Below are 22,686 nucleotides of genomic sequence, written 5' to 3'. Positions count from 1 at the left end.
ACCAGCACTGCTATCAGCACCACCACTTCCACAACTGCTACTACTGCTATTAGTATTAATCCTATAAGTTTGCAAACAACTTAACAATTTACAGAGCGCCTGGGCTTTACCTGATTAAAGATGACATCTGACATGGCGTTATGGGAAGGCAGAGGCAGGCTGGCACTAGAGATCTCAAAGGGAACAGAACTGACTGGCACTTAGGAACAGAGCAGAATTATTCATATATTTTTTTTCATCCCCCAACAGTCTGGGCCCCAGACAAATCCACCATCCCCAGCCACACCCATTCTCCCAACCCGACTCTGCTCCAACTGTCCAGAGCTAGTTTAGGCAACTTCAAGGGTTAGGCACTAGGAGTGATGGCTTTATTTGGTCAGAGGGGCTGGATCTTGCCCAAATCCCACCAAATGGGGTCGGAGAAGAGGAGAGAGTGTTTTTCAAATATAAAGCCATTGCTTCTGCCAACATCGTCCACCTTCTCTCAGGAAGGCCCTGGAATGACCCAGACTCCTCCGTTTTTAAAGACTTTAAAATTTCCTGTGCCAAAGTTAATTTTTTTAAAACGCCCGCCTTTAACCTTAATCCCCAAAGTGTACTCGGGAATGTATACCTCACATTCTTATCCCAATAAAAGGGCTCCCTTTTCCTCAAGCCTAGCAGCTAGCTGGTGTGAGAACCAGTGCTACACGGAGGGTGGCAGGGAGGAGAGCGAGAATGTAGCACAGCTCAAGCCCAATCTTGAACTAGCTTCCCTTTGAGATCGCTCTCTTCACCTGGCAACCGGAGCCCCAGCAGAGCTCAGAGAGAAGAAAGTGCATTTTGGAATCCATTTTGCTTGAGATGCTGAAGGCGCCGTAGCAAACTGCCCTCTGCTACTGGGGCCAGAGGAACTTGGGAAGGACTTTACTCATAGGGATGCGGTCAGGCGGGGAGGGGGAGGTGGAGGTGAGGGCGAGCCCCGACGCCAACGATCCCTGAGGCAAAGCAGCGACTGGGCACGCGGTGGGCGCGGGTGGCCCACCCTGGGTGCTGCTTCCCGCATTTGGACCCAGGTCCACCGGTGAGAGCAGTAGCAGCAGCAGTCGCCGCCAGGCCGGCCGGGTCCCCATCTGTCTGTTCAGTTATTTATAGGCGAGATTTACAAGGACGCGGGAGAGGAATGCGGGGTGACAACGAGTTTCGGAAGGTACAATCCTGGAAGTCACACTTTTTCCAAAGCGCCCCCCTCCCAGGTTCTCCTTCGCGGAGCGGCACGGTCCCGGCGGGGAAGTGTGCGTGGCGGGCGCGCCGCGGTGGCCGGCTGTGACCCTGGGGGCCGGGGCCGGGGCACGGGGACCGGCGCCGGGCGGGAGACCCGGAGGGCAGGGGGAGGAGGGGTCGGGGGCGCGGCGCGGCGCGGCGCGGCTCACCTGCCAGGCTGTTGTAGCAGTCGATCTCGATGGCTTCCACCGTCTTGCTCTGCTCCTCCGAGAGGCCGCCGGGGTTGGGGGCCCCGGCGGGGGAGGCCGCGCGCGAGTCCCGCTCCCGTTCCCCGGCGGCCGGCAGCAGCCCCTTCAGCTCCAGCAACGCCCTGTGGTATTTGCCGATGGCTTCGCGGAATTTCTTATCCTTGTAGCACTGCGCCCCTTGGCTCTTGAACTCATGCGCGCGCCGGATGAACTCGGCGGGCTCAGCCGCCGCCCCAGCCTGGCCGCGCGCTGGGGTCCCTCCGCCGCCGCCTCCGCCCGGGACGCACAGCGGCAGCTGTGGCCGCTGCGCCTCGCCGGCCGCGGGCGGGCTCGGGTTCCCCTTGGCCCCGGCCGCCGAGCCTTTCCTCTCCATTCGGCCGCCGCCCGGCGCCCCGCGCGCGCCGCGATCCGCCCGCCGCCGCCGCCGCGCCCTCCCGGGTTTAAACGCGGCGGGTGCCGGCCCCGCGCCTGGCAAGCTCGGCCGCGGCCGTGACACCCCGCGGCGGGCGGTCGTCCCGCACTCCCATTCTCCTCGCCAGCTGCGGGAGGCTGCTCTCTCCTCCTCCTCCTCGGATCGCCTTCCCCTCCTTCCCTGCGCCCTCCCTCCCCCACTCCAGCGCCGCCCGCCCTCCTCCTCGCCCTGCTCCCCGCCCGCAACCTGCGGGCGGTGGCGACCTGGCCCTCGAGCGCTCCGGGGCTAGCGGCGCGGGGGACCGCGGGCCCGAGGGGGTTGGCGGTGATTATCGCTGACCCGGAAGGAGCTTGGCTCGCCTGAAGGAGGGGAGGATTAATGACAAAGACGGGCCCGTTCTTTCCCATTCAATCCAGCCCTCGGAGACACTCCTAGTGTGCAAGAGAGACAAGGGGGAGGGTGTGTGTGCGTGTGCGTGTGTGTGTGTGTGTGTGTGTGTGTGTGTGTGCGCCTAGCGACGAAGCGCATGCAGACTCACCCTCAATAGATTTCTTATAAACTAAAAAGAAAGGTGCGGCGGGTAGCAAGGGGCGTAGAGGCACAAGCCACAGCTTCTGGTTCTTTGCAGCAGGGCGTTAATATTTTTAAGGTGGCAGGGCCTTTTTTTTTTTTTTTTCTCCTGTGGATGCTGGTTGTCGCTGAGATGTGTCTCCATGTGTGGCCGCCCGGGCGCCCAGAATACAGTGGGCACTTCAGCGTGTAGGGCGTTGTTTGCAGAGCCGCCGTGTGCTAACGCCTGGGTGTGCAGGCAGTGGTGCAGAATGCATCACAGACATCGGAGATGGAAAACACCTGTTACTGTTGGTCCTCAGGGCTGGGCGTGCGTTCTGATTTCCTTTTACAGGACAGTTCTGCCCTGCCTCGAGAGGTTACGTCCCTTACTTCATTCATTCTTTCCGTCTGCCCTGAGTGGCGGCTGTCTGCTGGGGATGTGCTGAGGTCAGGTGGCAGACAAAGATTGTCAAGGAAGGGACGGCCCTGCTCTCAAGTAACTAACTCCCATTCTACTGGGGGAGATACACCACTCACTGGGAGAGTCTTTCTGCCAGGTAGAGATTGGTTAAGTGTCACCAGGGAGGAACAGAAAGTCCTGTGCAGCCCCAACGAAGGGAAGCTTTATGCAGGAAATGGCATTTGACAGCCTTGAAGGATGGGTAAGTTATGGGCATGAGGAAACAGAAGGAAATGACAGCTCAACCAGAGTGAGGAAACAGCAGAGGTCATGATGTTGGAAATCTTGGATGTGTTTAGGGCATTCGTGTTTTGATTTTTATGGTCTAAACAGAAGTAACTGGAAATGATTGGATTAGATTACAGAGGCATTTGGATGGAGGGGTTGCATTTAATTTTGTAAACAATAGAGAAGAAGGGCCTGATTTTTTATTGCTCCCCCCTCCTTTATGATGCTGAGAAATATATATATATATATATTTATATTATACAGCATATATATATATATATATTCATATTATACAGCAGTGGTTTTTGAAGCATGGTTGCCAGACCTGCAGCATCAGTGTCACCTGGAAAACAGTTAGAAATGCAATTTCTAGGGTCCCACTCCAGACCTACTAAAATCAGAAACTTTAGACACGGGATCCAGGAACCTTGTTTCAGATGTACACAAGTTTGAGGACCTCTACTCCAAAACCTTGCCACTCAAAGTGGAGGCCTTGGGCCAGTAGCATCAACATCACCCAAGAGCCTGCTAGAGATGGAGAATCTGCAAAGTCCCAGACCTACTGACCTAGAATCTGCATTTTAACAAGATCATCGGGTGATTCATATGCCTGTGAAGAGTATGGAAAGCACTGCTCTGGAGAATTTGCAAAGTACAGAAAAAGATAAAGAAACCCGAAACGCTGCACCATCACCCAGATATATTCTTTATTAATATTTTGATGTAATTCCTACTGGTTTTTTCTACACATCTATGTTTATTCAAAGTGCTCTTTTAACGAATGCGAGTGGCATGGGAAAATATATACAATTTTCTGCCTTTTTTACTTTACATTATGTGTGATTAAATAGTCTTTTAAAGCCTTATTTTTAATGGCTTCATAATATTCCTTTTGTGTCTGTAGCATAGTGTACGTAACCACTGTTCTGTTGTCAGATAGATTGATTCCAATTGTTTGCTGTTATAAAGAACACCAACATAATAAAAATAATAGATACCACTTATAACAATCCAGGGAAATAGGTGCTATTATTATCTCTATTTTGGACACCAGGTCCCAGAGACTTGCCCAAGGTCACACTGATAATAAGTAGAGCTGGGATTTAAATCCAAGCAATCTGGCTTTAGTATCTGTGCTCTTAACTAACTATATTTATACTTACATTTTTGTTCTTATTTGTTTTTCCTTGTAAGAAATTATGTTAATGTCTAAAACTGTCTTGGAACATACTTTCAATTTGCTTTTTAGAAAGATGTACTAACTCGACATCCCACCAGCAAAGTACTAGCTTCCCAACATCACTGCCAACGTGGAGGATTAAACTTTAAAGAATATTTTCTAATTTGGTAAATAAGAACTGTGTATTGACCGAACTGGGATATCTCTAATTTCAAGGGTGAACATTTTTCACATGTGTACTTGCCGTTTGTATAGTACTGAGGGTTTTTATTTGGACACAGCCTTAATGTACTAAATTACACCTTATATGTTACAGCCCCTTACTTTTCTAAGTGCTTGAACATCTTTCATCTCATCTAATCCCCCCCGTAGCCCCAGAGAAGGAAAATGATTTTCTGCTCACACAGTGAGTTTGTAGTAGTTTCTGATCCGTGAGAAAACATACTAGTTCAGTGGTTAAGAGGCTTTGGACTTAGATGTGGACTGGAATTCTATCTCTGCTGCTTCCTGGGCAAGTTGTGCAACTTCTGAAAACTTCAAATTTCCTCACTCGTTGAATGGGGATACTACCTACTTCATAGAGTTGTTGTGAAGTACATTGTGAATGCTTAACAGATTATGACTTTAATTATGACTCATTAAATCTCCTCATTATTGGACTCCATTATAATGTTACGGCAGAGTCAGTCCATATTTGCCTACCCCTGGCCCTTTTCACTGTAAGGTATTGTGTCAGGTAGAGCAAAGAGAAGAAATTGGGAGCTGGGTGCTCTGAATTTTTTATTGTTAACTTCCTACTTAGGGAGGAAGAGCTACTGAGGCAAATATTAAATGAAGATCCAGGCCTGGGGTTTGGCTGCGGTCAGAAATAAGATGTGAATGTGGTCATGGTGGTCACAATATTTAAATGTGAAAAGTATTATTGTGCCCAAATGTTTTTTGTTTTCCTATTGTGTCCTGGCTTAATGGTCCAGGGTCTCATTCTTCAGTGTTGGGTTTGAGGACAGAGCTGCAAAAGACATGGAATACATGTGGTACTATCCTGTGTAGGAAACAGCTCAACAGAAGAGCTTCAGACTAGCTTGGATGAAGGAGAACATGAGTGAGGAAGGGAGGGAATATTATGGGCGGAGGGGATGGTGTGAGAGGAAACTTACTATGCCCATCTGTCCTGCTCTGCAGAGCTGTGTGTGTATGTCTAGAAATGTTTTGTTTGCCTGTTTTTAGTATGCTTCCGTCTCTGTCTAAGCCACTCATTGGTAAATGTGGCTGGTTTCTCAGAAATGGTCTCCTCCCTTCAAATGGAAATAAGTAGGTGCCAAAGAGAATTTCTCAAACATCCTTTTCATTAACTATTGTCTGTATGCAGAGGACTATTTTAGGAAATGAGTGAAGATCCAAATGACCGACAATTTGGGTGTGGATTTAGGACTCACAAACTCAGGGCTTCTCAGACTTTAACATGCATGTGACTCCATAGGAGATCTTATTAAAAAGCAATTCCTTGATTCTCCTAATTTAGGGTGGGGCCCAAGATTGTGTATTTCTAACAAACTACCAGGAGATGATGATACTGCTGGTCCATGGCCCACATTTTGGGGAGCAAGTATTTAAAGGAAAGGGACTTTCTCTCTCTCCCCTTCTCTCCTGGCCTTGGCTTTCTCCCAGGGAAGGCTTGTTCAATAGATTCCAGGAAATTAATTGGTCCACATTTCACAAGGGCAGGGTTCTGGACCTCCATGCAGTTTTCTATTTCATGCAGCAGGAATAGATAAGCTGAGCTAGAGCCTCCTCTTGGGAGCTGGCCATCTTATTATCTCTTCCTCAAACGCATAGACAAGCATACCTTCTCTTCCTTCCATTTCTGGTCCAGTATGGCAGGACAGAGAGTGAGAAGATTTTGGTGGATAATGGGGAGGGAAAGGTTCATGTAGGCCTATTGGCCTTTACTTTGCTCCAGTCTTGTTTTTACAAGAGAACTCTGCACCAGGAAATGGGGCACCTATTCAGGTGAAAATAAAGTAATATTTTGACTTCTCATCTGTAGATGGTCCTTGAATGTATTGCTTGCTCATGAACCTCACGGGGGAGAACAATGATTGAATCATAGTAGGTTTCTACTACATAGTTGGTTTCATTGGTTCTTTGGCCCAATGTCATTAAAACCTCTCCCTTCAGGAAAACATAAGCAGAACACTCTATGACATAAATCAAAGCAAGATCCTTTTTGATCCAACTCCTAGAATAATGGAAATAAAATCAAAAATAAATAAATGGGACCTAATGAAACTTTTTTTTTGCATAGCAAAAAAAAAAAAAAAAAAAAAGCCATAAACAAGACAAGAAGACAACCCTCAGAATGGGAGAAAATATTTGCCAACCAAGCAATGGACAAAGGATTAATCTCCAAAATATACAAGCATCTCACGCAGCTTAATACCAAAAAAGCAAATAACCCAATCCACAAATGGGCAGAAGATCTAAACAGACATTTCTCCAAGAAAGACATGCAGATGGCCAACAAACACATGAAAAGATGCTCAGCATCACTAATCATTAGAGAAATGCAAGTCAAAGCCACAATGAGGTATCACCTCACACCGGTTAGAATGGCCATCATCAAAAAATCTAGAAACAATAAATGCTGGAGAGGCTGCAGAGAAAAGGGAACCCTCCTGCACTGTTGGTGTGAATGTAAGTTGCTACAGTCACTATGGAGAGCAATATAGAGAGGTTCCTTAAAAAACTAAAAATAGAACTACCATATGACCCAGCAATCCCACTACTGGGCATATACCCAGAGAAAACCACAATCCAAAAAGAAACATGTACCATAATTGTTCATTGCAGCGCTATTTATAATAGCCAGGACATGGAAGCAACCTAAATGCCCATCAGCAGATGAATGGATGAAGAAGATGTGGCACATACATACAATGGAATATTACTCAGCCATAAAAAGGAATGAAATTGAGTTATTTGTAATGAGGTGGATAGACCTAGAGACTGTCATACAAAGCGAAGTAAGCCAGAAAGAGGAAAACAAATACCGTATGCTAACTCATATATATGGAATCTAAAAAAATGGTACTGATGAAGCCAGTGAGAGGGCAAGAATAAAGATGCAGATGTAGAGAATGGACTTGAGGACACGGGGTTGGAAGGGGGCAAAGGGGAAGCTGGGACGAAGTGAGAGAGTAGCTCTGACATATATACACTACCAACTGTAAAATAGATAGCTAGTGGGAAGCTGCTGCATAACATAGCAAAAAAACTCCATGATGGGTGATGCCTTAGAGGGCCAGGACAGGGAGGGTGGGAGGGAGTCATGGGGAGGAGGGGATATGAGGATATATGTATATATACAGCTGATTCACTTTGGTGTACCTCAAAAGCTGGTACAAGAGTGTAAAGCAATTATATTCCAATAAAGAGCTTAAAAAAAAAAAAAAAGAAACCTCTCCATTCCTAACAGGCAAGCACTGGGCATAGGCCAGTGAATTCTGTGGATGATCACACTACTAATGTAGTAGCTCATTACTGCTGGGATATGTTGCAAGAGTTCTTAGAGACGTACGTGAATTGTTTTAATGGGAGGAATTTGGTGTGGTACACAGCAGAAGGCACAGTGCTCCTGCTGGCTTTATGGGCCTCAGGCTCTGTATCTGCCCTTGGTCCTGACCTTGTTTCTGTTTCTTTGCCTCTCTGCCTTTCTCACTGCCTACTGTTCTTAGAAGATTGAAGCCTCCCTTTCTTTGCAGACTCTCTCTGGAGCTTTCATACCTCCTAAACAGATGGCATGTGCTGCTTTTTTCTCTTCCTTCAGCTCAGTTTCTTAAGCATATGTGAAAGACATATACTTGAATCTCTTTTATACTAATCTAAGCTGTTCAGAGTTTGGTCACGTGCCAATGCTATTTTGGGGATGTTTTTCTAATTGCATTCAACTTCACAATATACCTGAGAAAATTACAACATTTCCATCACCAGTTTTTAATCCATTTTCAGCCTTCAAAAATCCCTTTATGGACAAGTGGGAGATTTTTAACTATTTCATGCCCAGATGTAGCGTTTACCATATGAGGCTAATGTGAGTTTCATATTTTCATCCCCCCCCACCCCCACCCCAACAAGAAATTTCTCTATAATTCCAAAGCCTGGTTCAGTCTGGTCTTATTTAGAAAAACAAGCCCCCTCTGCCTATCCTTATACTCCTACTACTCGATCTATTCTGCGCCCCTCAATCTTTCCATCTCCAATATCAATTGTAGCCCTCCATGGTGGCTGTGATGTCAGTTATTTGGAACTGCTAGCATGTCTTCCTTAGGGGAGTCTTCCTACCCCTATTCCACGTGGTTCTGGTAGAGCTGTCAATCATGGTGTCTGTGATATTATGATTTATAATAAGAAATATATAGTTGATCTTTATCTCTGTTTCTGGCACAGAGCTCCTAAAACCCTTGGAATTTCCTGAATGATGAGAAGCAACAAAGGTGTCTTTTCTTATGTTAATGAAATGGCTTTTGAAACTCACCTAAGGATGGAGGCTGATTGCTAGTGGAGCCAACCGTGTGATTAGAGGGTTGGAATTTTCAGTCCTCTGGACCTCCAACTTCAGGGGAAGAGGAGAGGAGCTGGAGCTGGACTCCAATCACCAATGGTCAATTATTTAATCATTCATGCCTATATAATGAGGCCCCCATAAAAAACCAAGAGGACAGGGTTCAGAGAGCTTCCGGGTTGTAGGACACATGGAGATTTGGGGAGAATGGGGCGCCTTGAGAGAGTATGGAAGCTCCGTGCCACTTCCCACATACCTTACCCTACGCATCTCTACCATTTGGCTGTTCCTGAGTTGTATCCTTTTATAATAAATCAGTAACCTAGTGAGTAAATGGATTCCTGAGTTCTGTGAGCCTCTCTGGCAAAGTAATCAAATGTGAGGGGCAGGGTGGGAGGAGATCATGGGAACCTCTGATTTATAGCCAGTTGGTCAGAAGCACAGGTAACAACCTGGACTTGAGACCGGTATGTGAAGTAGGAGGGGTGTGCTAGTCTTGTAAGACCTGTGGAACCTGATGCTATCTCTGGGGAGACAGGGTCAGAATTGAGTTTAATTGTAGGACACCCAGCTGGTGTTCCAAGAATTTTTTGGTGTGGAGGGAGCTCCCTCTCCCCCACGCTGGAGTTGGATGCTCAGAACACTGAAAAGAGTGTTTGAGCCTCCATCCTCTCCTGTTAGTACCTATTCCAGGCTTGGCCAATCATATTATTCCATCTCTCTGCCCCATAGTGATTGGTCAGGGAGGAGAATATGACCCAAGTAGAGAATTAGAATTTTCCTTGAGAATGATATACAGACATTGGGAGAGTGTGGTTCTTTTAAGCTGGGCGGATTTGAGGTGGGAGCTATTGATGGCCATCTTGCTTACCATCTAGGGAAGGCCTATCTGAAAACCGAAGTTGAACAGAGGCAAAAAGGATATGAGGGAGAGACAAAGCTCTAGTGGTACCCGTTAGATCCAGCAGTTTCTTGTTGTTGTTTTTGTTATTTGTTTGTTTTTGTTTTGTTTTGTTGTTATTGGAGTATAGGTGTTTTACAACATTGTGTTAGTTACTGCTGTACAGCAAAGTGAATCATTCATACATATACATGTATCCACTATTTTTTAGGTTTCTTTCCCATTTAGGTCATCACAGAGCACTGAGTAGTGTTCCCTGTGCTATAGATCCAGAAGTTTTTAACGCCCAGTTACTTCCCTGGACGTCCTAGTATGTGAACCAATGGTGATACCCTTTTACACTTGAGCTTGCTGGAGTTATCATTTACAGTTGAAAAACTATGGACTTATATGTTCCTTCTCAGGTATTTACCCCTTTCCCCTACCAGCTACTGCCACCCTAGTTTGGCTGCTGTTACTTCTAGCTGGTAACCATAGCCATGTTCCCTAGCCTAGAAAAGATTTTTTAAAGTTCTTTTACACTCTCCAAAAGTGGTTTACTTATTCATTTCTTCTTTTTTTAAACAAAGGTTTATTTTAAACAATTAATTAATTAATTAATTAATTAATTTAGGTCGCCACATGCAGCATGCAGGATCTTTGTGGGATCTTCGTTCCCCAACCAGGAATCAAACCTGTACCTCTTGCACTGGGAGTGAGGAGTCTTAACCACTGGACCACCAGGGAAGCCGTTTATTCATTTATTCTTAACTTCGTATTATGGAAAAATTTTAAACATACATAGAAGAAAGAACAATATAACAAATCTTCAAGAACCCATCACCCCACCAACATAGACAATTAACAGCAATACATACTTGTTGCCCTATGTTCAGTTTTCCATATGTTCCGTTCTCTCATATCTTTATACCTTGACTTTCAGTTCCCTGTGTGTTTCATCTTTTTATATTTCTCAATTACTTGCTCTTATAGCATTAGGCCTTTCAGCCAAAGTTACTCAGATTTGCTTTGACTTAGCACAAATGTCACTTCTACTGTGAAGCCTTACTGACCTCCATGCACACTTTTAAATTTCCTTCTGCTGTGTTCCGATAGCTCCTTTCTCATATTTTTATATTACATAACATTTATTCATTCAACATTTGTTCAACAAACATGCACTGAAAATTTTTACCATTTCAGGCATTGGAGATCTATCAATGAACAAGATAGGCAAAAATTTTCACCTTCATGGAATGGAAGGAGACTGACAATAAATTTCACACAGAAATAAATTATATAGGATGTTAGAGTGTGGTAACTGCAGTGACAAAAACAAAGGGAGTTTAAGGGGCAATTGGTGCATATGTGTGTGTGTCTTCAAGTTTTAAATAAGGAAAATCAGATAGGCCACACATTACACTGCATAATAGTTATCTACTTGCTTTTTTGTCAACTAGACTAGAGCTACTTGAAAGTAGGGATTGTGTCTTTTTTTTTTGTAGTCCCAGCACCTAGTATAGTAGTAGGCATTTTGTAAAGGTTGTGGAAAAAATGGAATAAACAGAAGAATATAAGACACTGACTCAAAAAAGACTTTTAGTATCAAGACTATATAATAAAAATTAAAATTTCCAGCCTCTCATCTTCCAAGATGGCCCACACTCTGTGTATGGAGTATGTATCTCCCTGAATAAACTTCCTTTCTCTTTAAAAAAAAAAAAAGAAAAGAAAAGAGAAAAAAAGAAAAAAGAAAATTTCCTCTACCCCTGGACTCAGTCCTCCCAAATCCTTCCCAGTGGTATCTGCTGTTACTTGTTTCTTGTGAATCACTCCAGAGGTAATCTATCATCTATCTATCTATCTATCTATCTATCTATCTATCTATCTATCTATCATCTCTCTATCTTAAATTTATAAGTATTATCTTGGAAATCATTGTATTTCAGTATATAAAAACTACCACATTTTAAAATATACAGTATTTTTTATATGGATATATCAGAATGTTTTCACCAGGCATCAGTTGATGGGTGTTTAAGTAAAAAGGAAGGTTTTTTTTTTTTTTAAGTTATATCTTTTCTTTTTTTAATATTTATTATTATTATTTTTGACTGTGTCAGGTCTTTGTTGTGGCACATGGGCTCTTTGTTGCAGCATGCGGGCTTCTCTCTAGTCGTGGCGTGTGGGCTCAGCAGTTGCAGGGCGCCGGCTTCTCTCTCTAGCTGTGGTCTGCGGGCTCCAGAGCACGTGGACTTTGTAGTTTCTGCACGTGGGCTCTCTAGTTGTGGCTCGTGTGCTCACTAGCTATGGCACTGGGCTTAGTTGCCCCTCGGCATGTGGGAATCTTAGTTTCCCGACCAGGGATCAAACCTGCATCCCCTGCATTGGAGGGTGGACTCTTAAGCACTGGACCACTGGGGAAGTCCTGGAAATGAAGATGTTCTGATGAATCACTCAACTAGTTGGGAAGTCAGGCAGCACTGTGAATCCGGTGATTAAATCTTTCATGCTTAACTAGGTCAACAGCTCCCTGTCTGGGAGGAGCCCAGTCTCCTCACTAATTATTTAATTTCGCCACAACCTCATGAGGTTGTTATTATAACGCTTGCTTTACAAAGACGAAACCTGAGTTTTCAGAGGTTAGGTAATTTGCCCAAGGTCACACAGCTTGGAAGTGGGGAGCAGGCCTGCCTGCCTCCAGGGGCCATGCTTTTTGCTACCATTGGAGGTTTTGGTGCGTCTACTAGAGGTAAAGTAAAGAGGATTTACATAGGCTGTCTGGTGGACTGTCTTAGATGACCTTAAAAATTCTTTAAGCATCTAGAAATTCTCTAATACTATGCCATGCCTCACCTTCCATTCTCGGTCCTTTTCTGTCTTGCTTTGTCCTGGGGTACTGATCCCTGCACGAACTGGGCTCCTTTGCCCTCTTGCTGCTGGTCAGCTTTGCCCAAAGGAAAGCCCCAACATGAGACTGGAGGATGGGGGAAAAGAAAGATGAATGAATTTCTTTCCCACTTTATCCCTCCCTGGGGCACCATGGCTTTTGGGGTGGTTGTGTCCTAACCTTATGGTAGTTCTGATTAAGTGCCCTTTCTCTTTGGGTCCATTTGTCAATGGACTCTGGTAACAGAGTTTCTGCCTTTTGCCCAAATATCTTCCCTCTCTTGATGGTCTCTTGATGCTTCAACGTTCTTTCTTGGTTCCAATAACCATGACCACACTTTTGTAAGTAGTCTCCATATTAAAAGTCTTCTCAGATGAACCATTAGAGTTAGATTTTGTTTTCTGTCTTGACCCTATTATAAATACTGTTTTAAGATGTTATGCCTTCTGGGAGACCCTTAAAGACCTGATACTACAAGACCCAATGAAATTTGTCTTTAATGGTAAAATATCACATTAATAGGGCAAGCTATTTGGAGCTAATCACAACCTTTTTACTTTCAAATTCTATCTGCTTGGCAGCAGCCTATTTGGGCAAGTGTCAAGACCTTTTTTTGTCATTGTCCTGTTCTGCATAATTTTATGTGTGCATTGGGAGTCATTTAGCATTTTAATAGCCTTTTCTGAACCACACACTGGTAACTTTTTTCCCCTACAGAATTGCTGGAGAGGTGTATTAGTTATCCATAGCTGTGTAACAAATAATCTCAAAATTTAGCAGCTTAAAATGTCATGTATTGTTCTTAAACAATCCCCCAGTTTCTATGAGAGCATCTTAGTTAGGTAATTCTGGCTCAAGGTCTTTCAGGAAGTTCCAGTCAAGCTGATGGCCAGCACTGAAGTTATCTGAAGGCTCTACTGGAGGAGATTCCAGTCCCAAACTCATTCACATCATTGCTGAGAGGCCCATGTCCATTGCTGGCTAGACATCTTAGTTTTTCTCTAGGAGGTCTCTCCACAGGCTTCTTGAATGTCCGCATGACATGCTACCTGGCTTCTTCCCAGGTGAGAGATGTAAGAGATCCATAGTCTTTTAAAACCTAATCTCGAAAGTGATTTATCATCACTTCTGCCATATTCTATTGGTCACACAGACTAATCTTGGTACAAAGTGGTAGGAGACTACACAGGGTGTAAATACTAGGGGGTAGGGAATATTGGGAGAACATTTTTGGAGGCTGGCTACCTCAAGAGAGAAGTAGGTATTTGTTTTTTTTTAATTGTACCTATCTACTTGCTAGAGCTAAAGGGGGCATTTGTGTAATATCAAAAGAAAAATAAAATGAGATAAGCTGACCGTTGCTCATAATATATGTAAAAGCATGCATTTTTATAACAAGGGCCAGATGAAATTCAGGATCTTGAAAGGAATTTAGAACTCAAAGCTCTTTTGGTTTTTTGTCTTTCTGCAAATTTAACATCCTAATTTTAAACCTGGAAAATATTATCAATGCATTTTTAAGATGTTAAAATATCATTGGTTCCTGGAACATTGCTTTAAAGCTACTCTGCTGATAGGAGGTTGTTTTCCATAACATTATTCTGTCAATAGCTACCATATGGTCCATTGGTTCTTAATCCTCTGCTTGGAGGAGTCATGGATTGACAGGTGTTGCCAGTGATAGAATCTGGTGATAGTGCATGCTGCACGCACTGCAGACTTATTTAGTGGCATGATTTAGAGGCACTGTTCTTGCCTACATAACCCTGAGTCTAGCCCTGGTAATTCTGCGAGCTACCCCATGGCATTTTTTTTTTTGAAGTATTTTGCTTGTTTCTGTTGGCAAATTTGGGGGAATATTTATGTAATGGATATGAAGGTGCTATGCCAGAGAGAATAGAACACAATTTAGATAGAAGTGAATTCATTGATATGGTCATTTACTGGTTATTTTGGATTCGGTGCTTTAAAAAGATTGGGGTAAAATACATATAACATAAAATAGACCATCGTATCCATTTTTAAGTGCACAGTTCAATGACATTAAGTACATGCATATTGTTATGCAACCATCACCACTATCCATCTCTCAAATTCTTTTCATCTTGCAAAAGTGAAACTCTGTACCCATGAAACACGAACTTTCCCTTCACCCCCATAGCCTTTTTTCTATTGTGGTAAAAAGCATAAAATTTACCAACTTAATCATTTTTTAAATGTATGGTTCAGATGTGTTGAGTGTATTCACGTGGTTCTGAAACAGGTCTCCAGAACTTACTCATCTTGTAAATCTATACCCATTAAACAATTCACCTCCCCCTTCTCCCAGCCCCTGTTGTAACCACCATTCCATTTTTGGTTTTATAAATTCGGCTAGGTATCTCACATGACATTTTCCTGTGGTTACCATTGCAATTACATAGAACATCTTAAAGTGATAACCTTTTATTTTAAACTGACAATAACTTCAGTTGCACACAAAAATTCCACTCTTAAGACCCCACCACTTCACTTTATGTTATTGATATCACAAACTATATTTTACATATCATATACCTTTTAATGTAGACTTATAGTTATTTTTTAAATGTTTTTGCCCTTTAAATTCTATGTACCAAAATGACAATAGTACAAGTCACTATATCTGTCCATGTACTTACCTTTACTGGAGAAGCTTATATTTTCATACATCTTTGTGCTGCTGTCTACTCTCATTTTGTTTCAACTTGAAGGACCTTTAATAATTCTTGTAGAGCAGGTCTAGTGGTAATAAACTTCCTCAGCTTTACTTTATCTGGGAGAGTCTTAATTTCTCCTTAATTTTTGAGGGGCAGTTTTAATGCATATGGTGTTCTTGGTCGTCAATTTTTTTTTGCTTTCAGCATTTTGAGTATATGATGCCACTCTCTTCTGGCCTGCAAAGTGTCTGCTGAGAAATCTGCAGGTAATCTTAAGGAAGCTCTCTCTCTCTTTTTTTTGTTTTAAGCTCTTTATTGGAATATAATTGCTTTACACTCTTGTACCAGCTTTTGAGGTACACCAAAGTGAATCAGCTGTATGTATTCATATATCCCCATATTCCCTCCCTCCCACGACTCCCTCACATCCTCCCTGTCCTGGCCCTCTAAGGCATCACCCATCATCAAATTGATCTCCCTTTGTTACACAGCAACTACCCACTAGCTATCTATTTTACAGTTGGTAGTGTATATATGTCTATGCTACTCTCTCACTTCGTCCCAGCTTCCCCTTCGCCGCCCCCCCCCACCCCCCTGCAAACCCTGTGTCCTCCAGTCCATCCTCTGCATCTACAAGGGATGCTCTCTTGTATGTTACAAATCATCTTTTGTTGCTGCTTCAAGATTCTCTCTTTATCTTAGACTTTAGACAGTTTGATTGTAATGTATCTCAGGATGGTTTTTCTTTGGATTTATACTAGCTGAATTCCTTCAGCTTCTTGAATCTGTATGTCCATTTATTTCCTCAGGTTTGGGAAGTTCTGCCATTATTTCTTCAAGTAAACTTTCAGTTACTGCTCTCTCTTGTTCTGGGAATCCCTAATATGTATATTAGTCCTCTAGATGGTGTCCAATAAGTACCTTATGTTCTCTTTGCTTTTCTTCCTTCTTTTTTTTCTTCTTTTTTACTCCTCTGACTCAGTGATTTCAAATGACTTATCTTCAAGTTCACTGATTCTTTCTTCTGCCTTATCAAATCTGCTGTTGAACTCCTCTAATGAATTTCAGTACTTTTGGATTTTTGAGCTCCAGAATTTCTGTTTGGTTCTTTTTTGTAGTTTCTAACTCTTTGTTGATATTCTCATATTGTTTATGCATCATTTTCCTGATTTCATTTAGTTTTCTATTTGTGTTCTCTTTTACCTCATTGAGCATCTTTACGACAGTTAAATTCCTGGCAGACAGCTCATAATTCTGTGTTTCTTTAGAGTCAGCTTCCGGAGTTTTATTTTGGTCCCTTGATTGGTGCATGTTTCCAATGTTCTTTGTGTGCTTTATAATATTTTGCTAGGATTTGGGATTTGAAAAAAATAACCACCTCTCCCAGTCTTTGTGTGCTAATCAATCAGCTCAACTGCAAATTCTAGGGCATCGCAAACCTTTTCTGATCTATTGCTCCCCCTAGTGCCTACCTGTGGTTCTGCAGCTCTAACACGCTGCTTGCCTCTGTTTTCAGCAGTTTTGCAAACTCTGGTACCAGTGCCTTCAGTGGTCCAAGTTGGGCAAGATAGAAACCAGCCCGCAGGCAACCCTCAAGACAAGCTAGAATGCTGGACACATGTCTACTTTTTTGTTTTCATAGTAAGAGGGAGCCCTGGTCTGAGGGATTTCCTCCCAGTGGCTTGGCACTGTGCTACACAGAGAAAGGGCAGGCACGGGAGTGCCAAATGCTGCAAGTTTACCTACCGCTGGCGTTGGAAGCTCTTGGTTTTACAATGACCTGGGTGCTGTGGCTTCTTGACTGGTCTCTAGAGTCCTCATGGAGGGAGTCTAGTCCATGCATTGTTAACCTGGTGTCTCTGTGGGGAAGGAGGGCCTGAAGCTTCTTAGTCCACCATCATGCCGACATTACTCTTCCCCCCCATAGCCTTTTAATCAATCTCTTTTCTACTCAAATCCCTCAAATTTGAGTACCTGACTGGTACAATGTGGTTGCCCTGGTATTGTGATATTGGAACTGGGAAACCATCAAGGTTTGATGAATGAATGGTAGATTTCAGGACCAGTAAGTGAGCTTTTCCTGAGCAAGTAACTGTTCTCATGCAACTCAAATCACACTATTGACCATCACAAATGTTTGGATTGTATGAGACTACCTGTTGCTTTGTGACAACCACATATGAAGTGTGGGTGTGTAAGGAGCTGCTGAAGATAGCCAGATTTTCTTTCCCTTCTCTTCTACTCAAGATCTCTTCAGATCTGCAGAATTGCATCTAAACTCCTGCAGATTCTGCCGCTGTGGCAACAATCTGTCACCAGCCAAGCTTATCATCCATTATTTATTTCCTTTCCTTACACTGTTCCTCAGCCCTCCCACTCACAGGCTGCAATGTCTTTGTGGGTAAATTCAGGGCTGAGGTGTGGGCCTGGGAGGGAGGTATTTGGACAGAAATGTTGGTAGGGCAGAGAAAAAGAATTAGGATGAACATAAAGCTTCGTTTATACTTCCTTCTCTTATGTGTACCAGATAATCTTATACTGGGGTTGTAAAATATCTGACCTATTAAGACCAGAAATCCAGGGTTCTCCGAACTTTCTCAATAGATCAAATTTCAGGCTCACTGGTGGGGTTTAAGAAGGCTGCTTAAGGCTAATATTAAAGAGAGACATGAGAAAGCATACGTTATACCACACAGAGAAAGTTTATTAACAATTTCCCTTTTTTCTTTATATTTTTCCTTTTTCTCTCCTTCCAGTTTTTCTTTACTTCTATTTTGCAGCAACCAAGTTGTACTGTAGTTGATAGATTTGTTCTGTATTCATCAAGTACTTGTCAGTGCTGAGAAGGTAAAGTACTATGTTGTTTTGAGTTGGCTGTTATTTAATTCACAAAATACTAGCATTATCAAGGACACCTTTGCCTATGGGAGAAGAAGGGAGGTCTAGAGAAGAGTTCAGAATCAGAATGGATAGACCTGAATGGGGGGCTGGAAGGGCAGTGCAAGGTATTATGTGGGCTATCATGATATGAGTTGAGGACTACCGGACTGCTAGGGGACAAGTACAAAAAAGCAAGCCAAGTGTTCATTTCTAAGTCTTGCACATTAGCTTGAAGACCTTGGGTAGCACTATGCTCAGGATTTTTTTGAAAAAATCTTGAAAAAAGTATAGTTGCTTATCGCACCAATCCTCTTGCAGTTAAAAAAAAAAAAGCCAGAGAAAGACGAAGTGCTGTTTTATTTTGTTGTTCTGGTAAATCTGGGCTCTAGAGTTCCTCCTATGAGAAGGTAATCCAGCCATCCTCATATTTCTGGAGCCAGAGGAGCCAAGTAGAATATTTGCTTTGTGAAGTAGAGACTCCTGCTGGCAAAGGTGGCTTCTCCTATACAGACAGGCACTAGGCTCTCCCAAGCTGTGGAGTGGGAAGCCAAGACTCAGCCCTTTCCTTGTACCTTCAGGGTTGAAAAATAAATCACTTGGCCTCAACTTCGACTTGGGCCAACCTGTGACTGGCTCTACCTGCTTATTCTTCCTTAGCTCCTTCTAGTCCATAAGCTAGACAAAAACTTGTTAAACCAGATAAACTCAACATAACCATTCAGAACCCATAATTTTAATGATGTAGCATGTGAAATATTGGGTGGGTCAAAAGTTTCATTCGTTTTTTTCCATAAGATGGCTCTAGTAGCTCTTAGTTGTCTTTAACTTCATTTGAAACAATTTTGTTATATTGTATGTGACAGCTGTCATATCAGCGTGAACTTAAAAATATTAAAATTATTAATATTTAAATATTAATTAAAAATTTAAATGTAGACATTTAATATTGAAGATGGAAGAAAAAAGCAACATTTTCAGCATATTATGCTTTATTATTTCAAGAAAGGTAAAAACGCAACTGAAATGCACAAAAAGATTTGTGCAGTGTATGGAGAAGGTGCTGTGACTAATCAAACATGTCAAAAGTGGTTTGTGAAGTTTTGTGCTGGAGATTTCTCACTGGACGATGCTCCATGGTTGGGTAGACCAGTTGAAGTTGATAGTGATCAAATTGAGACATTAATTTAGAACAATCAGTGTTATACGTCACGGGAGATAGCCGGCGTATTAACAATATCCAAATCAAGCGTTGATAATCATTTGCACCAGCTTGGTTATGTGAATCGCCTTGATGTTTGGGTTCCACATAAGTTAAGTGAAAAAAACCTTCTTGACCGAAGTATTTCCACCTGCGATTCTCTACTGAAATGTAATGAAAAACTTCCAGTTTTAGAACAAATTGTGACAGGCAGTGAAAAGTGGATACTGTACAACAATGTGGAACAGAAAAGATCATGGGCAAGAGAAATGAACCACCACCAACCACACCAAAGGCCAGTCTTCATCGAAAGAAGGTGATGTTGTGTATGTGGTGGGATTGGAAGGGAGTCCTCTATTATGAGTTCCTTCTGGAAAACCAAATGATTAATTCCAACAAGTATTACTCCCAATTAGACCAACTGAAAGTGGCACTCAGTGAAAAGCGTCCAGAATTAGTCAACAGAAAATGCATAATCTTCCATCAAGATAACACAAGACCACATGTTTTTTGATGACTAGGCAAAAACTGTTGCAGCTTGGCTGGGAGATTCTGATTCATCCACCGTAGTCACCAGGCATTGCACCTTTGGATTTCCATTTATTTCAGTCTTTACAAAATTCTCGTAATGGGAAAAATTTCAATTCCTTGGAAGACTGTAAAAGGCATATGGAACAGTTCTTTGCTCAAAAAGACGAAAAGTTTTGGGAAGATGGAATTATGAAGTTGCCTGAAAAATGGCAGAAGGTAGTGGAACAAAAGGGGGAATATGTTGTTCAATAAAGTTCTTAGTGAAAATGAAAAATGTTTCTTTTATTTTTACTTAAAAAAACCAAAGGCATTTTTTGGCCAACCCAGTGAAATGTGATAAGGCTCCCTGGTACAGGAACAAATCACTGAATCATTGAATAGGTGGTAGCAGGTGTTAGGTAGTGGGAGAGAGACTCAGAGGTTACCCTGACCAAAGTGTAGTGATTACAGTGAGGACTCTGAAGCCAGGCTTTTGTGTTCAAATCCTGGAACTATCTATTTATATAAATAGATATTAAATAAATAGATAAATAAACTTTCTATTTACATAATCTATTTATTTTACCATTTATCTATCACCTGTGTGCATTCAGCAAGTGACAACGTCTCTAGGCTTCAGAATCCCCATCTTAAGATTGAAGACGATATTACTTCATAAAACTGTTGAGAGGATTGAATGCCAAAATTCACGTCAAATGTTTCACTGAGTTTCTAGGGCATAATAAATGCTTGATACATGTTAGTTATTTTTGTGGTAATTATAGTCACCATCGAGACTAAGATAACAGAAAACGGGAGCCAGTTTATAGCTAAAGAATGTGGGCTCCGTGACCTTGGGAAAGCTCTCTAAACCCCAGTATCCTCTCTAGGATCATTGTGGGGTTTACATGAAAAAAAAAAATGTTGTCTGTACTTAGCACAATATCAGAGCAACTGAGATATAAACTGAAATATAGAGAGGTTTGGTGCCAAGAAAATCATTACAGTGCTTTCTAAAAATGGGGGGATGTAGAGGAGTAAGGAGTTGAAAGAAGCTCACTAAAGTTTGAATTCAAAGGTCTAATATCCATCTGCCAAGGCAGGGGACATGGGTTCGAGCCCTGGTCTGGGAAGATCCCACATGCCGCGGAGCAACTAAGCCCGTGCACCACAACTACTGAGCCTGCGCTCTAGAACCCGGGAGCCATAACGATTGAGCCCACATGCCACAACTACTGAGGCCCACGTGCCTAGAGCCTGTGCTCTGCAACAAGAGAAGCCGCCGCAATGAGAAGTCCGTGCACCACAATGAGGAGTAGCCCCTGCTCGCCACAACTAGAGAAAGCCCGCGTGCAGCAGTGAAGACCCAATGCAGCCAATAAATAAAATAAACTTATAAACAAACAAATAAACAAAAACAACCGAGGTCACCATAACTTATGTTCAGGCAAGGGATACCATCATTCTAGTCTAGGCTGGGCTGTTCCCTAGAACACCTAAGTTTTCACAATGATAAATTTGGATTAGAAGAGGGAGTAACGAGACTGGCAGCTATAAAGGGTGTTTTAGGCATTGCCCTGTTTCAAACACTTAAAAAATTAGTTGTTGTTTCTGTTTTTTCTAGCAAACAATGTGACCTTCATTACCACCCTCTTTGAGTCACCTCTCTCAAATGCAGCCCAGGTAACTGCCTGGAGTGAAAAGGATCTAGAAGAGTTTAGCAGGCACTTCCCTGGTGGTCCAGTGGCTAAGACATCTTACTCCCAATGCAGGGGGCCCAGGTTCAATCCCTGGTCAGGGAACTAGATTCCTGACACCACAGCTGAGACCCGACATAGCCACATAAGTGAGTATTTTTTTTAGAAAAAAGGGTTTAGCAGATAGGATCTGCTTCATAACAAACACCAGGTTTTGAGAGGTCTTTATTTAGCAAATAAGGGCAGAAGGCCAGAACAGAATATTAAATCAACTCAAACTCATGATGGGGCAATAAAAGGTATACATCATACCTGTTTGCTTTAATATTTTTGACACAGCCCCAGTGTTCTATATATTCAGTGGTTACCAGAGCACCTAAGTTTATATGGGGATTTATGGATTTTACTTGGTTTTATCTGCCCAGTAGACATATTCACTTGGATAATTCAGTGGCACTTGAAATACAACTAAAACAAAACCCACCTATTCTACTCCCTTCTCCATACTACTCTTCCATCTGTTTCCTATTTCAGTAAATCATTCGCCCAACTGCCAGGCTAGATATCTTGAATTCTCCCTCGCCTCACCCTGAGTTCTTCACCAATTCCCATCAATTCCACCTCTTAAACATCTATTATTTTAGTTCATTTCTTACCATTACCTCTTTAGTGGAGGTCATCTTCTTTTCCGGCTTATATTACAGTAACAAATTTCTAAATTCAAATCTGACCTTGTCACTTGCTTCCTTAAAATCTTTCTTTAGTATCCTACTGCTCTCAGTTTCTTGATGTAGTTTACAGTGGTCTTGCTCCTAATTTCTTCTCTAGCCTTGTCTCTTCCAATCATCATGTATTCTATGCTCCAGTCATTCTGAACATTCACTTTCTTATTCTCTCTTGCCTCTTGGCCTTGGTTCATACTCTTCCCCCTGCCTTGCACTTTTCTTTTCTTTTTACTTTTCTTTTCTTTTCTTTTTTCTCGCACCACGTGGCTTGTGGGATCTTAGTTCCCTGACCAAGGATTGAACCTTGGGCCCTCAGCAGTGAAAGCACAAAGTCCTAACCACTGGGCCTCTGGGGAATTCCCTGCCTTGCATTTTCTTACTTCT

The 22,686-nt window shown here is 42.6% G+C and overlaps 2 protein-coding genes across 2 annotated transcripts in view; both read right to left on the bottom strand.

Moving 5' to 3' along the window:
* The window catches only part of TTC9 (tetratricopeptide repeat domain 9), a 31,239-nt gene extending 29,206 nt beyond the window's left edge, over nt 1-2,033 (bottom strand). The window contains exon 1 of the mRNA XM_057730400.1: nt 1,413-2,033. Coding sequence (XP_057586383.1) covers nt 1,413-1,824 — 412 coding nt within the window. The 5' untranslated portion in view covers nt 1,825-2,033. The remainder of the gene's footprint in view (nt 1-1,412) is intronic.
* Nucleotides 1,827-2,694, bottom strand: LOC130851976 (circumsporozoite protein-like; the record flags this gene model as incomplete). Its single annotated transcript, XM_057732627.1, has 1 exon — nt 1,827-2,694. A coding segment is annotated over exon 1 (444 nt), but the record flags the coding sequence as incomplete, so codon positions are not given.
* Nucleotides 2,695-22,686: the final 19,992 nt, after the last annotated feature.

This window comes from Hippopotamus amphibius, chromosome 4, assembly GCF_030028045.1.
Source record: "Hippopotamus amphibius kiboko isolate mHipAmp2 chromosome 4, mHipAmp2.hap2, whole genome shotgun sequence".
In the NCBI taxonomy this organism is placed as follows: domain Eukaryota; kingdom Metazoa; phylum Chordata; class Mammalia; order Artiodactyla; family Hippopotamidae; genus Hippopotamus; species Hippopotamus amphibius.
Note: the sequence above shows the minus strand (reverse complement) of the source record. Positions and strands in the feature narration are given on the sequence as shown.